At 46.5% G+C, this 22,199-nt stretch overlaps 1 protein-coding gene across 2 annotated transcripts in view; it reads right to left on the bottom strand.

Annotated features, from left to right (window-relative positions):
* Nucleotides 1–2,543: 2,543 nt before the first annotated feature.
* The window catches only part of grm2a (glutamate receptor, metabotropic 2a), a gene marked incomplete at its 3' end in the record, with an annotated part of 63,208 nt that continues 43,552 nt past the window's right edge, over nucleotides 2,544–22,199 (bottom strand). Inside the window, exons 2-5 of one of the 2 annotated variants that reach the window (XM_084445195.1) lie at nucleotides 17,516–18,353; nucleotides 14,579–15,645; nucleotides 3,087–3,264; nucleotides 2,544–2,617 (exon numbers count right to left, since the gene is read on the bottom strand). In XM_084445195.1, the coding sequence (XP_084301321.1) occupies nucleotides 2,544–2,617; nucleotides 3,087–3,264; nucleotides 14,579–15,645; nucleotides 17,516–18,353 (2,157 nt within the window). The remainder of the gene's footprint in view (nucleotides 2,618–3,086; nucleotides 3,265–14,578; nucleotides 15,646–17,515; nucleotides 18,354–22,199) is intronic. The other variant, XM_084445196.1, reaches the window with a different exon arrangement.

A 22,199-nucleotide genomic window follows, 5' to 3' on the forward strand; every position in this document is an offset into this window, starting at 1 on the left:
CGGAGAGTCACAAAGAGGGTGGGAGACACTGTCCATGATGGGCCTCAGTTTGGCCAGCATTCTTCTCTCTGCCACTGCAGAAATCCCATCCCAGTGCAGAGACCACCCTCCTAATCAACTTGTCCATCCTGTCGCCGTCCGCTGCTTTGATACTGTCTGCTACCCCAGCACACAACCGCCCAGACGATGCCGCCGCTAGAGGGCCCGCGATAACGCCTGAGCCCCAGACACCTCCAGGATGGAAATGTCATCCCTCCCTCACTGCTGAATTACCGGGACCAGACCAGCGCGTCTGGAATTAATTAACCTCGTGATGAGCCACTTTGCACCACCCAGTTTTATCAGGTTTAATGCATAATGATGATGTCACCAGTAGGGGACATGAGTTATTACTTTTATGCATATTAGAGAAGACAGTCACATTTGTCTATAATTTAGTGCTTATAATCTGTGTGGAATAGATATGCTGCATATTCCTAGCCTTCCCCATTATAATACATGGCTTCAAATAGCTGCATGATGAACGGTGTTAATTATAGCCTTTATGGTAATATCATGACGTATGCTACGCATGTGGCATGCATACTTACTGTAATGAGGGATTTGCATTCTGTGCTGTACGGAACTGGACAGTCCTCCCTGGGTTGAAGTATTATGTTTAGCCCACTGTTGGCTGGAATAAATTATATAGTAAAGCGAAGACCACTATTCATTTGAGAGTATAATTGTAGGTCCAACGGAGACGTTTTGTATCCATGTAATTTCAATTTAATTGCATTTTGGGGGTGTTGACGTTTTGGAGAGGATCCACAAGATGGCGCTGTTTCATTACAGGCGTGGTTCCGGAAACCGAGCTGGTAAACATCTATATTTATCTATCCATCTATCCTGATGAATTTTGGGATGTTTAATTCTCATATTAAGTGATGCTGATGTACGATGTTTGTGTAGCCTACAGACAGACGATACCCAATCTTACTTAAACCTGTGGTACATGTTTGTGAGTATGACAGGAAAACATGAGTGTACAATAGTAATAATCCCTTACCACAACCCCTAACCCTCACATGACAGTAATAATCCCTCACCCAAACCCTAACCCTCACATGACAGTAATAATCCCTCACCCAAACCCTAACCCTCACATGACAGTAATAACCCCTCACCCAAACCCTAACCCTCACATGACAGTAATAATCCCTCACCCAAACCCTAACCCTCACATGACAGTAATAATCCCTCACCCAAACCCTAACCCTCACATGACAGTAATAATCCCTCACCCAAACCCTAACCCTCACATGATGAGTATGATCTAGCATGACTACTGTACTGATGTCACTTGTTCTTATAGAATGATTTACGGACTATGACTAGGATGTACAGTTGCTTTACTTACTCTAGAAAAATTCACTTATTGTAAGTGACTTTGGATAAAAGTGTTGAATAGTAAATGCTTGATAGTAAAATGTATGTAAAAATTAAAATTAAAAAAAATAATTATAAAAAGAAGGAGAAAAAAAGACAAATGTTGCAGGCTGCATGATGAATGGTCATATATCTGATGAATGGTCATACTGTATATGGAATGCCTAATGAATGCTCATGAATTAGATCAGTGTCTTAATTTCACTCCAGGAAAGTGATTGTGTGAATCACGTCTAGGCTTTAAATATTCATGATTCACTGAATTCAGGGATATTTGCATTAGCATAAATCCATTATAAATACAATGCCCCAAAGTTAGGAGTTAGACAGACACAGGGCAGGCGTTACCATGGGTGCTTTAAGTGAAGAACAACTTTGTCTGAGTAGCTGACAGCGTTTTAACATCCTGGCATAGTCTAATCAGCAGTGTCAACCTGGATTGTCCACGGCTGTATCACCTCAAAATGCCTCCTTGTTAAATTCCTGAAAATGGCAACTGTTGAGGGTTGATAGTGAGTGTGAACTTCCCCGAAGGATGTCTGGGCTAGCTACACATTATGTAACAAGCTCTAAGCTGATGGAATTCAGTAATTAAATGTCATGAGTCTAGTTCAGCTCTCCCTACTGTGATCCATGCAACACGTCAATGACAGTCTCTTCAACAGAAAACAAGATTCAGTGACAGCAGTACTCTGTGTGACCTTGGTGTCTCTTTGTTTTGTGAAGGAACACTCAAATCATCTGTCATTTCCATATTCATAAAAAACACATTTTATTTACAGTAATTACAAGAAAAGCACAAACCGGTTCACCAAAATCTACATTAAAAACATCTTGTATATATTACATTTAACAGATTTACTATTATTTACTCCATGTCGCAAATATAATCTTCAATAAAAAGAAAGGCTATACTGAATTTTAATTGGCATCTCTTTTTCAAAACCACTAGTCAGAGAACGAAAACAGAATTGAGACATTGTACTCACAGCACTTAAGAGGACAACAAAATCAGGACGATCTTCTGAGTGACCTCTTATTAATATCTGAAACAGCTGACTGGACTAGTGATTATAGGACTCTGTATACAACGCCAGGCGGAGAACAGGCTTCGTTCACAAGGAGGAGGTCTTGGAATCCACCACCTCCCGACCGTTGCACACCGTTGGCACAATGTTGGAGGCTGACGCTGTGAAAACACAATATAGGTTTGAAAATCAACAGTATGTACGTAAGTATAGCCTTGAGAACCAATGGGTCTTCTGCCTAGTGGCCCATAGGTCCTGATTTCTTAGCGTGAGGCAGCTTGATGTACCAGTACACCCCCTGGACATAATGCTACTATGTCGCAGGGACTTACCCCCAATCCAACCCTTGATGCTGAGTGCCATTGGGTACTCATTTTAATAGTCTTTGGTATGACATGGTTGGGGATCGAACCCCCAAACTCTCAATCTCAGGGCAGACACACTAACCACAAGGCCACTGAGCTGGTAACATAGTACTGTATGTATCTACAGGTATAGTTCAATATGTGGAAATAACACTGATGAATAATGATGTTATAATCGGTCTTTTTGATGATGATGATGATGATGATGGTGATGCGGATGATGATGATGATCATGAAGGCTGTGTTCCCATCTGTCTGAAGGTACCTTGGGAGAAGCTGGACCCAGGTCCGGTGGTGACGCTGAAGCGTGTGGTGGCCACCCTGAGCGTGGTGACGTTCTTCTGGGGCTGGAACAGGATGATGTGGACCTTAGGAGCAAAGAGACATCCCAGCACCACCGAGCCACTCAAACTGACGGAGATACACATGGTGGTGGTCTGCACCTGAGGGGGGGGGGGGGGGGGGGGGGGGGGGCATTAAAGGGTTAATGAGATGCATATCTGCCTGTCAGTCAGTCCCTCCCTTCAACCGATCCCTCCCTCCCTCCCTTCAACCAATCCCTCCCTCCATCCCTACCTTCAACCGATCCCTCCCTCCCTCCCTTCAACCGATCCCTCCCTTCCTCCCTCCCTTCAACCGATCCCTCCCTTCAACCAATCCCTCCCTCCCTCCCTTCAACCGATCCCTCCCTCCCTTCAACCGATTCCTCCCTCCCTCCCTCCCTCCCTCCCTCCCTCCCTTCCTCCTCCCATTTGTCCCTGTACGATTGTGCGTCATCAGTCAGATCTTACATTCCAGTCTCAAGCTTTGTCGTTGTTGTTTTTTGCCAGACAACTGTCACACTGTGTGCAGCCAGTTGCATGATGGGAACTGCATGCTTCTTGCCAGCCTCCCTCCTTCAACAATGTGGCTAGGAACAGCTAGTGTGGGTCACAGTCTCTATGAATATGAATGAATACTAATGTTAGTGTTAGCATTGGGTGGGCATGGAGGGCTGGGTTGTAACACACTGTTCTGGGCTGGACTGGAGTAAGCAAGCCAGGGTTCTCCCTTAGTAGGCTGACCTCACATGAGAACACCATGCAGAAACCACATGCGTTCTGTGAGAGCCATAGAGAGGCAGGATTCTTGTTGAGTTGTGTTGTGATTTTTATATAAAAAAAACACTCAAATTTTAAGTTTGGTTTTATTTGATTGCATCAAATGCTTCCTGACAGTCTCAGCTTGTGCCAGTCCCTGGGTTCAACTAAAAAGAGAAATCTCGTAGGAATACAGAATTTAAAAAAAAACAATTTAAGTGCATGATAAAAGGGTGACACTGTATCTCCATCATTCAACTTGAGTTTCACCAAAGTCCCTTGTTCTCTACTGTATGTTCTATACAATATGGCGATGCCAAATGCAACAGGATCCGCCAGCAACACGTCTGGCTGAAAGGCTTCTGCTGCCAGCTGTCGGTCCCTTTTATCGATAACTTTGCCACCTCCGGGAACCGACCGGACCTCTTTGCTCGGGACGGCCTTCATCCCAGCAGATCAGGCGCCCGTCTGCTGTCAGTGAGTCTGGACCTGGCCCTGATGTTCTGCAGGTTCTGATGTTCTGTCAGTGAGTCTGGACCTGGCCCTGATGTTCTGCAGGTTCTGATGTTCTGTCAGTGAGTATGGACCTGGCCCTGATGTTCTGCAGGGTCTGATGTTCTGTCAGTGAGTCTGGACCTGGCCCTGATGTTCTGCAGGTTCTGATGTTCTGTCAGTGAGTATGGACCTGGCCCTGATGTTCTGCAGGGTCTGATGTTCTGTCAGTGAGTATGGACCTGGCCCTGATGTTCTGCAGGGTCTGATGTGGGGTAGGTCTGACCCGTTTTAATGACTGTTTACTCCATGAATATACTGTAGACCTTCTGCTCCTACGGATGGGGTAAGCTCCGCCGGCTGCTCTCCCCGCCTGTGGCAGCCGAACACCAGCCCGGGTGCTGGCCCTCAGTTGGCAGACTTTTACAGTGTGGGAAATTGGGTAACATTCGATCTGATTTCTTGTCTCTAGCTAAAGGTGTGCCCCAAGGCTCAGTGTTGGGTCCTGTCCTTTTCACCATCTATATTAATGATATTGTCTCTGCACTAGCTGGCTGTCATGCAACCTAGGTTTATGTTGTTTTCTAGAGCCAGGATTACAGATTATGATAGGCTTCATTTACTAACGGCTAAAGGCTTGCGTATTGAGAGTCGCTGAGTACAAATATCTTGGTCTGTGGCTGGATGATAAACTCTCATTCAAGTTTCATGTAGACTGTCTAGCCTCTAAACTGTGGCATAAAATTGTCTTCCTGTACAGAAACCGTTCTATGTTCAGCAGGAAGAGAATTGTTCAAAATGTCTTCTTATCAGTATTAGACTATGGTGACACCATCTACAGACATGTTTCTGTGACTACCCTGAAACCCCTAGACTCTATCTACCATTCTACCCTAAGATTTATTACGGGTGATAGTTATGACACCCACCACTGTGTTCTTTAAGATAAGGTGGGCTGGTCTCCTCTCTGTAAGGAGTAACTATCACTGGTATTTGTTTATTTTCAAAGCCATTATTGGTAAACGTCCACCATACATCTCTCGTCTCTGTTGGACTGGAGCATTGGTACCTACCAGACCTGATCAAACGATCGGCTTGTTTTCAGGGTTCCTCATGTGCATTCTGAACTCAGTAGATCTGCTTTTGTCCATGATGCTCCTTATACCTGGAATACTTTATAACAGACTCTAAAGCTTGAGGTACTTCCTTCAGTCCCCGAGTTTAAATCCATGGCTCTTGGCATTTGTACTTCGATCTGTAACTGTTTTTAATTATTATTATTATTATTATTGTTTATTGTCTTTTGTTCTGTTGTTATTTGTGTATCTGTGTGAACTCGTCAGCACTGTAAATGAGGGAAAACTCAGTGCTTCATGAGTATAAATAAAGGTTTGAAATGAAATAAAATGAAAATACTTTTTTATAATGTTATTCTAGAATAATGACCAGGGGCTCTGGGGTGAGGACAGGGTTGCATAAGAATGAGCCACAGTGAGTGGTTTTAATAAGGCAGGGGATGATTCTTAGAGTAGAGGACAAAGAATCAGCCTTCTGGATATAGAGCAATGGCTACTCTAAAACGGTTGCATGTATGCGTGTGTGTGTGTGTGTGTGTGTGTGTGTGTGTGTGTGTGTGTGTGCGCACATGTGTAACCCATATGCACTATAAGCTACTGAATGGCAGGTTGCAGGTCGCTCCCTGATGTGTTTTCAGGCGTGGGGACGTGGTGTTTCATGTGCTGCTGACATAAGTTGGCCGACGCTCGCATTCCCCAGAGGTCAGCAGAGGACAGCGGCCTCCCCCAGGAGGGGCAGCAGATCTTTAATGAAATTTAAAGCAATACATAGCGTTTTCTCAGATTTGCGCCCCCACAGGCTCTGCGAGTAAGTGCACTGTCGTACTGTCGTAAAGTTAGCAGATTGTCTTTTTCTTTTTCTGACTTCCTCCATGATGTTTCGCTTCGGTTTTCTCACCTCTGCCATAATATCATTGAGCTAAAAAACGCATGATATCCATAGACGCCCGAATAGTTAGCTACTACTGTGTTGTTTAAGCACAACGTTGTGCATGCGCACTTCGACTGAATGAGTTTTAAAAGGTAATAAATCAATGTATTATCTTTCTGAGTAGACTGTTTGGATGATTCAGCTTACTTTTAGTAAATCTAATTGGAGAATTAGCACCAGACGATGTTTGTAAAGGTCCAAATATCGCAATGTATTGCTTTAATGATGAAATTTGCGATTCACAATTCAGTAAGTCACATTTTATTTCCTTTAACAATAATAGAGAATTGCTCAGCCGGAAAGAAGTCCCAGAATATCAGCCCGTGATAATATTCTACAGTAATACGGAATAGGAAGCCAGGGTAGCGGTCGTTCACGCCGATATAATACAGAAAATAAGAAATGACAATCGTAAACCGTTGTGATTCCAGTTCCGGTAATTCCTGTGTAACAGTGGAGTGGAGGTGTGTTGAGCTAAGAATGCTCAGAGCCCCCCCCCCCCCCAGCACAGGGCCCCCCAGAGCCGTGCCACTGTACCCCAGCGCGGGGGCCACAGCTGGGACCCAGCATCCCCCTCCTTCACACTCCAGTCCACACAGCGACGCACAGGGACACGCAGGGGAGAGCGCTCTGTCCCCATCCAGGCCCCTCCCACCTGGCTGCTCCGGCTCGCCGCTGAGTCTGCAGAGAGACCTGCGTCCGGGGACCCCCGTCTCTCTCTCTCTCTCTGCCCCTCTCCCCCAGCTCCCCCTAGGGACCAGACACCCCAGGCACACCACATCTCTCTCTCTCTCTTTCTCCCTCTCTCTCTCTCTCTCTCTCTCTGAGAGTCAGCATATGCCTGGTAGGATTCAACTACCAAGGTACAGTATGAGATGGAATCATTCTTTATATAGGTAAACTATATATATATATATATATATACATATATATATATATATATACACACGTACACACACACACACACACACACACGTACACACACACACACACACACATATATACACTGCACAGGCTTTAGAGAGCACATTTCCTAATCTTGAACAAATAGATAATGTGAAAAATAAAGCCTTTAAACATCCTTAATCCATCATTTAATCCTAACAGCCACCTCCCTAGGAGATTGAACTGTTTACTCCTACAGGTTTACTCAATGCTGGTAGTCATTACAGTTTTTACAGCCCAATTGCTAAAACACTAAACCCTATCGTCTGAACCAAATGCTTAGTGGCCTGAACCCATCTATTGAATTGATCACACTTTTGGCAAAACCATAAAAACTTTTCACCTAGTTAGACACAACTTGCAAACATATTCTCACTCTCTAAAACCCATTTTGCACTGTGATGCAGTTGTGATGCATAATGGTAAGCATACATAGCAGAAACTAAATTAACTAATAACCGTTAAACACAACTAGAAAGTACATTTCCTGGAGAAAATGTGAGGTGGGCTAGCTGCTGCAGCTGTATGTAACAGCTAATGCTAAAACTACTACGGACCAGGCAATTTCCATGCACCCACCGGTGAAGACCGTGCGTCTCTAGCCCACTCAGGGGCAGAATTGTGGGGTCCGTGGTGTGGACAGTGGCGTGGTGGCGAGACTCCGCCCCCTCAGGTCAAAGCCAGTCGGGGACAGTCTACCCCTCTCTGGGCCACCTACCCGCCAGCACCGGTGAAGACCATGTGTCTCTAGCCCACTCAGGGGCTGAGTTGTGGGGCCACGTGGCGTGGATAGTGGCGTGGTGGTGAGACTCCGCCCCATCAGGTCAAAGCCAGTCGGGGACAGTGTACCCCTCTCCGGGCCACCTACCTGACTCCTCCGGTGAAGACCGTGTGTCTCTAGCCCACGCAGGCGTGAATAGTGGCGTGGTTGCGAGGCTCCGCCCCTTTTGGTCATAGCCAGTCAGGGATGGTGTACTCCTCTCCGGGCTACCCACCGGCCCCCACCAGTGAAGATCATGTGTCTCTATTCCACTTTGGCTGAGTTCTGTGCTACCACATTAGTTATAAAAGGGTGCTTGTACCTTTAAGAGAGGCTGCACATTCAAAAAAAGCAACAGCTGCCACCCAGCTGACACTCTGATCCTAGACATGGTCCGCTTCAGACAGCTCTATCGCGAAAACTATAAATGTTACACCATAGGAATCCTGAAAACTTGCAGAACATTTCTATGTATAATATGTCCATATAGCTTAAACACTGTAGGCATGGCGACAAGTTAGAAAAAGGGTAAAAATGCAAAATTAGCAGCTCAAAAGTTAGTGCGGCACCATATGTTTCAATGGGGAGCGCAGTTGCCGAACAAATCGTCATACCTCAAAAACGTTAAGTCACACATCTTAGATACTTACATTGTACGAATCAGTACAGTTGTGTGGATGTTTTTATGTATAATATGTGTATGAGCTGTTAAAACTGTAGGCATGGCGACAAGTTAGAAAAAGGGTAAAAATTCAATATTAGCAGCTCAAAAGTTAGAGTGCGGCACCATACGTTTCAATGGGGAGCGCAGTTGCCGAACAAATCGTCATACTGTGAAAACTATAAGTCACACAGCTTAGATACTTACATTGTACGAATCAGCACAGGTGTGAATGTTTTTTTGTATAATATGTGTGTGTGACCTTTCAAAACTGTAGGAGTGCCAGCAGTTTACAAAATGTGTTAATATTTTCAAAGCAACAGCTGCCACCGCTCTAAAAACATAATGATACTGAACATTCCATCAGTAGTTTCAATGGCACAAAACTATTAACTATTATTATTACTATTAAAAGTTAAATTACTAAAAAACTATAAAACGGGGGAAAGGAGGAAGATTAGGGGAGCAAGGAAGACAAAGAACAGTAATGTCCGATGAAATCAGAGCTACTGTGATAGACCAGAGAATGCCATTGAGGGAAGCAGGAGAAAGAGAGCAGCCCACCATCAGCAGACTCACTGTGTCCACCATCAGCAGATTCACTGTGTCCACCATCATCCCGAGATTCAGAGCAGAGAACAGATCATTGCTTTTTTGTCATTGAAAGTTTACAGTATACTTTGCCAATACAGTAAAAGGGGAAAAGTCCATCACTGTTGGTATGTTACTGCATGTATGTTTTTGTAACTGCATGTTCACTTTTTGTAGAATTGCAAGACTGCCACACGACGGTAGGACACCTTTGTTCTCCCAACAGCAAGAAGCCCTCATAGTTGACATGGTTCGTCAAATCAACACCATTACACTGCGTGAAATACAGCAGAGTTACTGAAGCCGATGTAAACTTTGAAGAAATCAACAGTGTCAGCCTTTCCACCATTGACTGTGTCCTCAAAGAAGCACCTGAAGCAAGTGTACAGAGTCAGGGGCACCGCTAGGGGGGGCCGAAAGGGGCGGTCACACCGGGCCTCGCGCTTTAGTGCATGGAGGTGGGCTAAGTTAACGTCCCTGAGGTAACCAAGACATCACTGGAAACACTGCCCTTTCACGACTTAGAGCCAAGCTGAAGAGAGAGAGACGTCTCGGGGGGGGGGGGCATGTGCAGGTAGGTGTACATTCAAACACATTCAGTGTTGATTGTTTACAGGCCAATACTACTGTATACTACTGTCAGGCTACATGACAATGTAATGTATGTAAATCAGGAGGAGTACATACTGTACGTAATACTCTACAGCACAGGTCTGTCTTTCTTTAGCACTCACAAAACTAGATCTAATTCTATAGAGAGTGTTTGAACTGGATTCCATGGAAAGACTCCATGAATACGTCTTTGTCGATGAAGCTGGGTTCAATCTGGCCAAGAGGAGGAGGAGAGGCTGGAACATGATTGGCCAACGGGCCGTTGTTGAATTCCCTGGCCAGCGTGGTGCCAACATCACATTATGTGCTACCATAAGCAACCGTGGGGTTGTGCACCATCATGCCACCTTGGGACCATATACAGTAACACCCAACTTCTCCTTACATTTCTGGGTGGTCTTGGAGATGTGTTGTTTGGGCGTGAGCAGCAGGGTGAGCAGGCAGAGCATCCTGTCTGTCATTGTGTGGGACAATGTCAGTTTTCACCTCAATGTCCAGATCCAAGAGTGGTTCAACATCAACCAGCAAGAGTTCCTCAATATTTGCCTTCCACCGTACTCCCCTTTCCTCAACGCACATTCTTCTCTTCATGTCGGTGGAAGGTTTATGAGCGAGAACCCTACACCAGGGAAAATCCCCTGCAGGCCATGGGATGGCCTGTGATGACATAGGTGAGTGAACTGTTTATTTGCTTCCCTCTGGAAAATTAGGGGTAGGATCATTATATGTACATTCTCCTCTCCCTTCCTCTCTGTAAAGCACATTGTGTTGCCTCTGTGTATGAAATGTGCTATACAAATACTGTCCGTAATACTGTATTTGATTTGATTTACTGTATAGGTGTGGAGGCTTGCCAAGTCTGGATCCGGCACACCAGAGGGTTCTTCCCCCGTTGCCTGGCTGGGGAGAATGTGCTGTGATGTGAATGAAGTCCTGTGGCCTGACACAGCACCAAGACGTGATGCTGAGGCCCAATGATGAAGCAATTGTTGAGTTTGATTTTGTGCTTCTCATTCATATTTTGTCGTTGTCCTTTTTCTTTATTTTTACTGTATGCAAGTGCTGAATGTGTGTAGTTTTTATTTTATTTTATGCATAATGCATTTAATTTGTAAACAATTTTTTTTTTTCTGCAGCTACATATATATACCTTTATTTAACCAGGTTAAAAACTAATTGAGATTAAAATCTCTTTTACAAGAGAATCCTGGCCAAGAGTGGCAGCAACACAGTTTCCTGAAAAAAAGACATAAAGGTTACGATACACAGCTAAACATAAAGGTTATGATACACAATGACAACAAAAAACAACAATAACAACCGCAACAACAATGACAACAAATGTTAACAAGACTAGCTCAAAGCGCAAAATCAGTAATAGACGATCAGTTAACAATTACAATTACCAATAGATTGGGTTTCTATAGCCTTTACAGCACTTTTGAATTTATTTAGAGTGATTCTGTCCTGGAGTTTAAGCGTGTTTTGTTAAGTGTTCCATGTTGAGGGGGCAGAGTACATAAAAGCCTTTTTGCCCATCTCAGTCCGAACTCTAGGAACAGTCATTGTGATAGAGTCCTGGGATCGCAACCCACAAGAGCTAAGTTTTTGGCTTAGATACACAGCTAAATAACAGGGGAGTCTGCCCAAAATGGCTTTATAAATAAAAACATACCAGTGAGTTAGCCGTCGTATAGAAAGAGCAGGCCAATTAACTTTAAAATACAGGGATCCACAGCCAGTGACAAACCTCAAAGCTCCATGATACACAGTATCCAACATGTGAAGACAATGGACAGGTGCATTCATGTACAACACATCACCGTAGTCTAGGACCGGCAAGAAAGTCGCCTCAACCAACCTACGTCTTACACCAAAAGAGAAACAAGCCTTGTTTCTGAAAAAGAAACCTAACCTAGCTTTTAGCTTCTCTACCAGACTCTGTATATGAGGTTTAAAAGTGAGGTGGTTGTCAATTAAAAATCCTAAGTATTTATAAGTAGAGACTGCCTCGATGTATTGACCTTGAGTGGTAACAATGCTCTGATTTAACTCCAGCTTCTTACTATTAGAGAAGATCATTAGCTTGTTTTTTTCAGCATTGAGGATCAGCTTCAGGTGGGACAATTGTGTTTGCACTCTGTTAAAAGCATGTTGCAGATAATCAAAGGTTTTACTGAGGGTGGGTGCACAACAGTAAATCACTGTGTCGTCAGCATAGAAATGGAAGGATGCATTTTTAACATCTTCACCCAGAGAGTTTATGTAAACTGTAAATACAAGTGGGCCTAATACGGACCCTTGTGGGACCCCCTTAGAAACAGTTAAAAAATTAGACCTTCAAACTGGGTAGCCTGTGTTCTGTCTGAGAGGTAGTTAGTGAACCAACCTACAGTATGTTGAGAAAAACCTGTATTGACAAGTCGTTTAATGAGAGTGTCATGGTCTACCGTGTCAAATGCTTTGGATAAATCTAAGAAAAGGCATGCACAATGTTGTTTATTGTCTAGACAGCTGGTAATATCATTTACGACTTTCATAGCCGCTGTTACAGTGCTATGGTTTTTTCTGAACCCTGACTGATGCTTTGATAAAAGAGAATGGGTGTATAAAAAATCCTTAACTTGCTCACTAGCAAGGGATTCCAAAACTTTGGCATGCCCTAAACATTGTGTTTTCCATTCTTTGATGTAGTATGTAATGACTGCTCAGTAGTGTTTTTAATTTTGACTGGCTTGGGCTATGATCTGACAACATTGTTTGGTTTTGAGTACAGATGAAACTGTTTAAGAACGATTGTTTGGTTTTGCAAGAAGAGTCAGAGGTTTTGTGAATGTAGTTAGAAAATTGTGTTTGGTGCTTAGTGTTGAGAAAAGGGTGGAGGGTGTCAAGAAATGTGTCTTAGCAATTGGGGAAAAACTGTAATTAGACGATCTCAGACGGTGTTTTATCCAAATCTGTACCAGCTCTTCAAAAGCGTGGTTTGGGAGGATATGATGGACTTTGTTCTCAACAGCAACAGATTTCTCCCGTCACATGAAGAGTGAGAGGCTGCTTTTATCAGAGTTAAAGACGGTCGATCAAAGAGATGTGATATCTGTAATCTCAGCTCACAGCCATGTGCTTCAAGAGACTTAAACTCGATGAACTGGCGTCTTCTGGCTCGCACTTTGGGGGACAACAAAACACAGAGGGCCTGATCTACTAAAGGTTTGCACGTATAAAAACGTGTGCGAATGCCTTAGTACCCGCAAAGAAATATGCAAGGTGATCAATGAACGGTGTGCAAGGGGGATTGCGTATTCATGTCGGCCAAACGTATTAATTGGATAGCACGTGTTAATTTGTGCACTTGAAGGACGCAACAAGGGGCGTGCGTCCCCTAGCATGCAAAATATGGGAGGAGAAAATGCAAATACGTAATTGTAGCACGCGCACTGTGACTTATCAAGCCTTAAAGCTAATTGAGTGGTGGCGTTAGCATTTGCAATTAAGTACCTTGGAAGGGCAGGTACTATTTGGCTCCGTGCAATTGCGCACACACATGGCGGCCGTTATAATGAGAAGACAAAGGAGGCGAGCACGCCGAGAACGGATGTTCTCCATCCGTGTGACAATGTTTGGGACGTCAGAGTAGAGGATAATCCAAACATAGGCTATCGCTTATCTAGCAATTCCATTTTGGAGCTATTAGATGAATTAATGGCTGATTTGGAGCCAGTCACAAGAAGAATTCATGCCATACCTGCAATAACCAAACTTCTGGCTACTCTCCATTTTCTCGCAACTGGTTCATTCCAGCGTACAGTAGCTCTCGGTGCTGGGATTTCCCAAAACAGTTTCTCACCTGTGCTTTCCCAAGTACTGGATGTCATGTTGCGCAGGATTGGCCAGTATATAAAGTTTCCCCGTACCCAGGACGCACTGATCAAGGAAGGCTTTTACGCGGTAGCTGGTTTCCCCAGAGTATAAAATTACAAAGTCTACTATGTGCTCTTTATTTTGGATTGCATTTTGTATATGCAACGTATAAATGTGAATGAATGTTGGTGGTGGTCGGTAGGCGCTGGCAGCCACGCTTCTGTCAGTCTGCCCCAGGGCAGCTGTGGCTACAGATGTAGCTTACCACCACCGGTATGACTGTGTCTGAATGAATACTGGACTCTGTAAAGCGCTCTGGGTATCATGAAGGGCGCTATATGAATGCAATTCATAAAAATAATAATAATAATAATTAATTTGGTTTAAATTAGCCTAATAATTTTCCCACACAGGAGGTCTGGGTTATTTCCAGTGTGTCGTGTGGTTCTATAAAGTTACCGACGAGCCAAGCTCTCATGCTAGAGGGAATAATTGTAGGCCTATTCTTTTTATGTTTGTGCGCTGCAGTAGGCTTAAAGTCGCACTGAAATGAAAAAAGCATTCTGTCACATTTTGGTTCACATAATTGGGACACTACAGTTTGTATAGAATGAGTGAATGGTCACTATCCAAAAGCTGGAATACATATTATGAGGACGATGTTTAGTCATGCTATCTGTATAAACACTGAAAGTCAATAGAAAATCAATCTAACTTTGTTGACCCCATCCAAAACAGTTTACACTCACCCTGTAGTCGCTGGCGGTGACGTAGAAGATGGGCTGGAAGGCCAGCCAGATGATGCAGGTGGTGTACATGGTGAACCCAATGAACTTGGCCTCGTTGAAGTTCTCCGGGCACTTCCGGGTCTTGAAGGCGTAGACGGTGCAGAGGACGATGAGGACGCAGTTGTAGGTCAGCGACACCAGCATGCTGGAGTCCTTGCTGTTGCACTTGAGCGTGACCACGTCCCTCCGCTCGGGGCTCACCTCCTTGCGGACGCCCGGCGCCTCCACCAGGAGCCACACCACCACCACCAGCAGCTGGCAGGAGATCAGCGCCCCGCAGATGGCCACCTGGGAGGCGGGGCTGATGAACCGCGGCCGCTGGGCGCCGTCCTTCACGCCGCTGAAGATCCGCGCGATGCGGTTGGTCTTGGTGAGCAGGGCGGAGTAGCAGACGGCGAACGACGTGCCAAGGCCCAGGCGGCGCAGGGTGCAGACGGCCACCGACGGCTTGGCGATGTAGATGAAGGTCATGCTGTAGCACATGAGCACGCCCAGCAGCAGGATGTAGGAGAGCTCGCGCCCGCTGGCCTTCACCACGGGGGTGTCGTTGTGCTTGAGGAACAGGCCAATGATGAAGAGGGTGCAGAGCATGCCCAGGCAGGAGATGGTGACGGGCCCCACCGCCCAGGCGTCCTCCCAGTGGATGTACTCCTCAGGCAGGTCGTAGCAGCCCGTCAGGTTGGCCAGGGGCCACTGGCCGAAGCTGCAGTCGGCGCAAGTGAACTCGTCCTGCAGGAACTGGTAGGACTGGCAGGGGATGCAGATCCAGCAGCACACGTCGCCCGGCTGCATGCTCTTCACCTCGTTCTTCCTGCAGGGGTCGCTGCACTGCGAGGCGGGGGCCCCCCCGGGGTCCGGCCAGGAGACGGCGCTGTTGTTCAGGGTCAGGCTCTGGGCCCAGTAGCCCACCTTGCGGTACACATAGCGGCCGTCCTCCCGGTGGTAGTGGAAGATGTTGTAGCGGCCCAGGCTGTCGCCAAGGCCGTCGAAGCGCACCATGTTCTCCGTGTCGGCCGGACGGAATGGAGCTGGTTGGAGTGATGGCAGAAAGAAGGAGCAGAGGAGTGGAGAGGAGGGGAAGAGGAGAGGACAGAAGAGGAGAGAAGAATGGAGAGGAGGAGAGGAGAGAGGAGGAGAGGAGAGGAAGAGAGAGAAGAGGAGAGAAGAGAGGAGAATAGAACAAAGAGAGAAGAGGAGAGAAGAGAAGAGAGGAGAAGGGAGGAGAGGGGAGAGAAGGGAAGAGGAGAAGAGGGTCAATGCATGGCAGATATCTTTTTCTTAGTGACCCCGTAGAATAAATACTTATTCACACCAATGATTCATCAGCAGCAGCCTGACTTAATGGTTTAACTGAGTTTGGAAACTCTAATCAATTGTGATTGTGTTTTTCGCCCCAAATACAGTGTGATGGGCACAGAATAGGTCTTCTAGTGTGCATTTCATGATTGAATGAATGAATGAATGATTGCTTTTCGCTTCATCACTTCATATATCTCTTCTAACATTCCACTCCTTCACATCAGATTGAACAGTGGATGCAACGTTGGACACAGGTGTGAACAGAACATTTACATAATTGAAGCCAGAAGGTTGAGCTAGTTTTCTCACCGCAGTTGAGCTGGAATGAGATTCTAAGGTCAAAAGCTGTTGTTTTTGGGGATAGTTTATGAGTGCTATGAACTGCAGGGTTCATTGAGAAGGTAATAGATTTATTGGCAAGGGTGCTACTTGTATACTATTTGTTATTTGGACATATACAGTACATTTTATAACCTCTTCTTGTGAATCTATTACATTTCATTACCTGAGTGTGTAATGTGTGGAAGAGGGCTTTACCCGACAGGCCTGAAGGCATACCTGCAGAGGGGATGTGTGTGTGTGTGTGTGTGTGTGTGTGTGTGTGTGTGTGTGTGTGTGTGTATGTGTGTGTGTAACCACTCAGTTAAATACAGAACCTGTCTAGTTATCAACTAGCGGAAATGGGGTTTCAAAGTGCATTAAGAGTGATTTGTGACCCTGCTGTTGTTCTGTCTTCCGCCTGTAGATTTCCACACACTGCAGGGCACGGGCCAATTTTAGTCCTGTAATCCAATCAGATCCCGCTTGACAGCGAGCCCCCCTCGGGAATTCATCTGGGATCTATGGGAGGTTAAGAGTTGAGATGGATAGCTGGAGAAAAGAAACATCTCATCGACTCCCAAACCCATTCACTCCCCCATCGCTCACCCGCGGAAATGTCCATCACTCCCCATCAATACCCTTGTTGCCAGGGTAACCCAGCAGACCACTTAGCCGAGGATTCAGTTACATTTGATGAGGTTGTTATCAACACTGTACACATTTGTTGACTGAAGTGTCTTTTCACTTAATCGCTCTGTTACAGTTAATGACCGTCTCTGACCGGCGCCCGTTCCGGTAAATGCTGGAGTCCCTGCGATGATGGGGCTATTCATGTGACCCTTATCTGCCGCATCCAGACTGGAGGCCAAATCACTTTCCACACTTGAGACTGACGCATGAAAGACCGGGCCTGAAAACACACGTTTCATCTCAAATGTAATCATTACAAACTGTTATTATCTGCACCGGCAGTGTGAAACACCTGGATTAGTCTTGGGCTGCTTCCACGTTTCGCTGTGAGATACACCGGGTCTACGATGATGATGATGTAATCACATTAGTCAGCAGGAGTGATACTCATTACAGGATAACCAGTAGCGTTTTTTTTTTTCTTCTGACTGTGTAAAGTGGCGGAAGAAAGGATTTCTGTCACAGAAAGGGATGAGTAGATATTTAACAACTCGACAGTTCTTGACAGGTGTCTATTCCGATTTCATAAACACACCTCGAGGCAAGTTTTACATTCAAAACGAAAGCCGCACAACACTCTCCACTCACCGTCGAACTTGGTCTTCAGGAGGTAGTCCCTGTAGAACTTCCTTCCGTTGCCGGGCTTGATGGCGTCGCAGACCTTGGTGGAGTTGGGGCACAGCGCCTGCCGCATGTTGTGCAGCGCGTGGGCCATGGCGTACACTGCGTTCACCACGAACATGATCTTGGACTCGGGTTCGAACTGGCCGTCCCGCAGCGAGTGCTTCCCGCAGCCTACCTCGTGGAGGCTGCACTGGAAGCGGTTCTCCCAGAATTCCCGGAACCAGGGGTTGCGCGTGTTGTTGTAGGGGTTGAGGCCGGTGAAGTAGTCGTTGAACTGGGGGATGGGGTAGGAGGCCAGCTCGATGGTGAAGGCCCCGTCGGCCACCGCCTCGCTGCCCCTCACCACGCTCTCCTGCGCCCCCCAGCCGTCGCTGGCCACCCAGATGAAGCTCACGTTCATGCGGGCGGCGGCTACCAGCAGCTCCCTGGCGTCCTCGCTGCGCGTGAACAGGATGACCACCCTGGCGTTGGACTTCTGCTGCAGCGCGCGGATCACGGCGTCGTAGCTGAAGCGGCTCATCGAGCGGCTGACCTTGGCGGAGGTGGCCACGCAGATCTGCCGCGCGCGGGCCTCCTGCTGGAAGGCGTCGATGCCCGTCTCGCCGTAGTCGCCCTCGGACGCCACGGTGGAGACGTAGGTCCAGTTGAAGTAGCGCAGGATCTCGGCCATGGCCTTGGCCTGGTAGAAGTCGGGCGGCACCGTGCGGGCGAAGTAGTCGTAGCGGGTCTTGTCGCTCAGCTTGGCGCTGGTGGAGGCGTAGCTGATCTGAGGGATCTGGAAGAGGCGCAGGAGGTTGGCCACCTGGGGAGAGAGAGAGACAGAGAGAGAGACAGAGAGAGAGAAACAGAGAGAGAGGGGTAGGGGAGAGATGGAGACAGAGAGACAGAAACAGAGAGAGAGGGGTGGGGGAGAGAGAGGGACAGAGAGAGGGGGGTGGGGGAGAGAGAGAGAGACAGAAACAGAGAGAGTGGGGTGGGGGAGAGAGAGGGACAGAGAGAGAGAAACAGAGAGAGAGGGGTGGGGGAGAGACAGAAACAGAGATAGAGGGGTGGGGGAGAGAGAGAGAGAGGGGTGGGGGAGAGAGAGAGAGCATGGTTAGGCTTTGAATAACGTTCTAACAAGTCGAGCGGTACGTGACACCGGCAGATATGGTATCTAATTAAAAGATGGGAAACCGTGTGGTTGGACAGCACACTGAGTCTTCCTCAGTCTCATTCATAACCCGTCGCTAAGGGACTAGCGTGAGCCCCATCATATTATGGTATGGATTGATTGTTTAACCAGAGACCATCGGTCCCCCTTCCTCTCACCACCACCCTACCGCACCCCTCTCTCTCTCTGCTTCTCATCTAGCTAGATCCTAGGGGGGCTGGAAGCACGCGAGAGAGAGAGACAGAGAGAGAGAGAGAGAGAGAGCAGGCAAAACAAACCACAGAGTCCCAGGATGGTAGTTTGATTCTGTCCGGCCTGTAATAGGTTTTGTCAGAGTGGTGAGGCGGCGCTGGGCAGATGCCTGGCTGGCTGTGGCTCCAGGCTCTTCTGGGGAAGCCTGAGGGGAGTTGGGTCAGATCCCTCCAGCGGATGCCAGCCCAGATTGACTCTGCTTTAATACAGGCCTCGCACCCCCCCACACACACGGCACGGCCTCTGGGGTTCCAATAAACTATATTCATAGCCTCAAACAGAAACCTTAACTAATGATCATAACACAGTCATCCATGCAGCAGAATCGCTGCCCAACTTTCGCTGCAGGTTCAAAGCTCACCTCTTCAAGAAGTAGTACCACGAGCCTCCCTCGTAAGCACCTACTGTACAGTATTTATTACACTTTAGCTTTAGCACTATATTATGCTCTCAGTCACTTGTTCAGAAAGGAGATGCACTTGTGAGTTCTGGTGAGTAGTAGTACACTGACTGCCTAGGTTAAATGCAGTTATTGCAAGTCACTTTGCGTCTGCTAAATGACTGTAATGTAATGTAATGCAGCAGTCAAGTTCCTTGTGTTCCATAGACATGTCTTAAACCACAGTGTGGATTATCAATAGTAACAGCAGAGCCACGTATGACCAGAACATCTCTGAGGTCTCTGACCATCAGATTAAAGAGCATTGGCTCGTTTAAATGGAGTGTGATTGAAAGCGAGGGCCAGGGATAACCCTTAGGGGGGAGGGTGTGGAGGCGGGGCCAGGGATAACCCCCAGGGGGGAGGGTGTGGAGGCGGGGCCAGGGATAACCCCCAGGGGGGAGGGTGTGGAGGCGGGGCCAGGGATAACCCCCAGGGGGGAGGGTGTGGAGGCGGGGCGAGGGATAACCCCCAGGGTGGAGGGTGTGGAGTCAGGGTCAGCAATGACAGCCGTTATGGGGGAGGGTGTGGAGGCGGGGCCAGTTGTCAGGGGGGAGGGTGTGGAGGCGGGGCCAGTAGTGACAGCCATCAGGGGGGAGGGTCTGGAGGCGGGGCCAGCAGTGACAGCCGTCAGGGGGGAGGGTGTGCGTTGTGGCTGGGTGGGTCTTATTATGGGTTCCAGGCAACCCGTAACTCGTGTTTTTCCGACCTTCTACACGTGAAAATGCACTGGAATGGCAGTCAAACCCGTAACTTCCCACCCGTGAACTCGTACCAGATCGATGTACTCCCAGTTGCGCTCTCTGACGTCACACAGCCCTCTAAGCAAGATGGCAGCCCCCATGGGTAGGGCGACAAAGATAACTTTAGGGCAACGTAAAGTAAATTTGTACGTTGTAATCAACGATTATGCACTACAATCTATGTGTATGTAATGATGCCCAAATATGTTGACAAGAGATAGCTAGTGCTAGCTAGCTAACATTAAGGTAAACCTGAACGTGACCATTCAAAAGTCGATGATGTCAATAAATAAAATGTAACGTACGATTTCTTAGCATAGCGAAATTAGGCATACAATGTTTAGCTTGCCAGCTCTGACAATGTGCCAAATCTCAAGCTTTTACCATATCGGCTTGTTTATATTTATCCAGAATGCCACACATTCAGACAGTTTGCCTGCAACGCTATGAAGTCGTGAGTCGTGACTTGAAGTCGTAACTTACGGGCTCAAAATCTTATCTGGAATGCGGCATTAGTCATGGGAGTCTTGGTTATTCCGCCTGGTTATTCCATCTGAATGCAGCTGGAATATGAGATGTTTTCAAACCCCGGGATTTATCCAAATGAACGATATTAATGAGATTTCATGCAACAGTAATCTGCAACAGCCAAAATCATCAGCAGATGAAACTGATTGAACCAAGTATACCTCAGAGTCGTCAAGAAAAAAAAATAAAAAATCCAAGTTTTAATATCCAAGCAGAATCTGGTCAGGATGAACATGTTAAAGAATTGTGCTTCAACTCTCCAGTATATGGACAAACGGACAGCTCAGTCTGTACTGTAACACTATCCACACAACTTACACTTTTGACAACAGAACACAAGTCAATAACAGAATCATCTGGATCTCAGGATAAATTTTTATTAAAATCATATTCAAAATAAACACTTTTGATATTTCAAGTGTCTCTACAGGTTTCCTGAAACACTAGAGACAGTGTACCATCATGATAACTACTGTATGAAACATATTACAAGACTAGAGGGGCTTGCACTCGGAGAGCAGACCTCCGCCCCTGCCCCCCCCCCTCAACTGCTCTCCCCCTTCCACGTCCCCCCCCACCGCCCCCCCCCCCTTCTCTACATTTCCTCTACCTTTCCTCCCACCTCCCACCACCACCTCTCATGTGCTGTGCTCTCCTACTGGCTTTTTGAATTGGTTACTGTAGCACCACCTGTAGTTTCCTCTTCTGCTTGACATCTTTCCTCTCCAATTTCCAAAACGTTGCTAGTTTTGTGAAGACTTCCCATTCACATTCATTAACAGCCAAGCAGAGCAGTAGTGGAGGGAGGAGTGGGCTGGTTCAGAGTCTGCAGACAGTAGTTTACAAGATGTACATTTGAGATGGGAGTTATACAGCCAATGACATGTTAAATCTATAGTCTATAGGCGAGATATCGTTTTCTATTAAGTCAATCATTAATAATTAATGTGCAGACACTTTATTTTCATCCACCTGAAAGTGTCTGCAGTTTACTTTGAATGCTTGAAGTTTACATTATCGTTTAAATGCAAGTTGAGACACTAGTCTATATAACAGGTGTCACTGTGTTGCTTGGCAGTATTGCCTTTACGCTCACTTGCCCATGCTGGGTTCGATCTTGGCTGTACAGAAATCATCACACTTCACACTAACAGATAGTATACATAAAGCATTAGACATGTTAATTTAGCAGACTCTATTGAGGTAGCCTACAGAATGCATCGCTTCAACTATCCACATAAATGAGAAATATAACGTTATAGTGCATTCCATTTGACTCGGGAGGTGCGAGTGGGAACTGGCAATGGTCACTCCCGAGGTGAGCGTTCCAGTTGCAACAGCTGATCTAGTTATCAACAGCTAACTAGTAGCACTAGCCTTTGTTAGCAAACTAGTTGATAACAACGCACTAAGTGGTATTGTGCGCACAAAACACCATAATCAGCAATAGCTTTAGCAGCTTGTTTGTCGCTCTCTACACTGCAGCCAGTATTCTCGTCAGGCGCAAGGCGAAATTTAAATATTGCTGATTTA

This window comes from Borostomias antarcticus (genome assembly GCF_949987555.1).
Source record: "Borostomias antarcticus genome assembly, chromosome: 11".
Taxonomy (NCBI): domain Eukaryota; kingdom Metazoa; phylum Chordata; class Actinopteri; order Stomiiformes; family Stomiidae; genus Borostomias; species Borostomias antarcticus.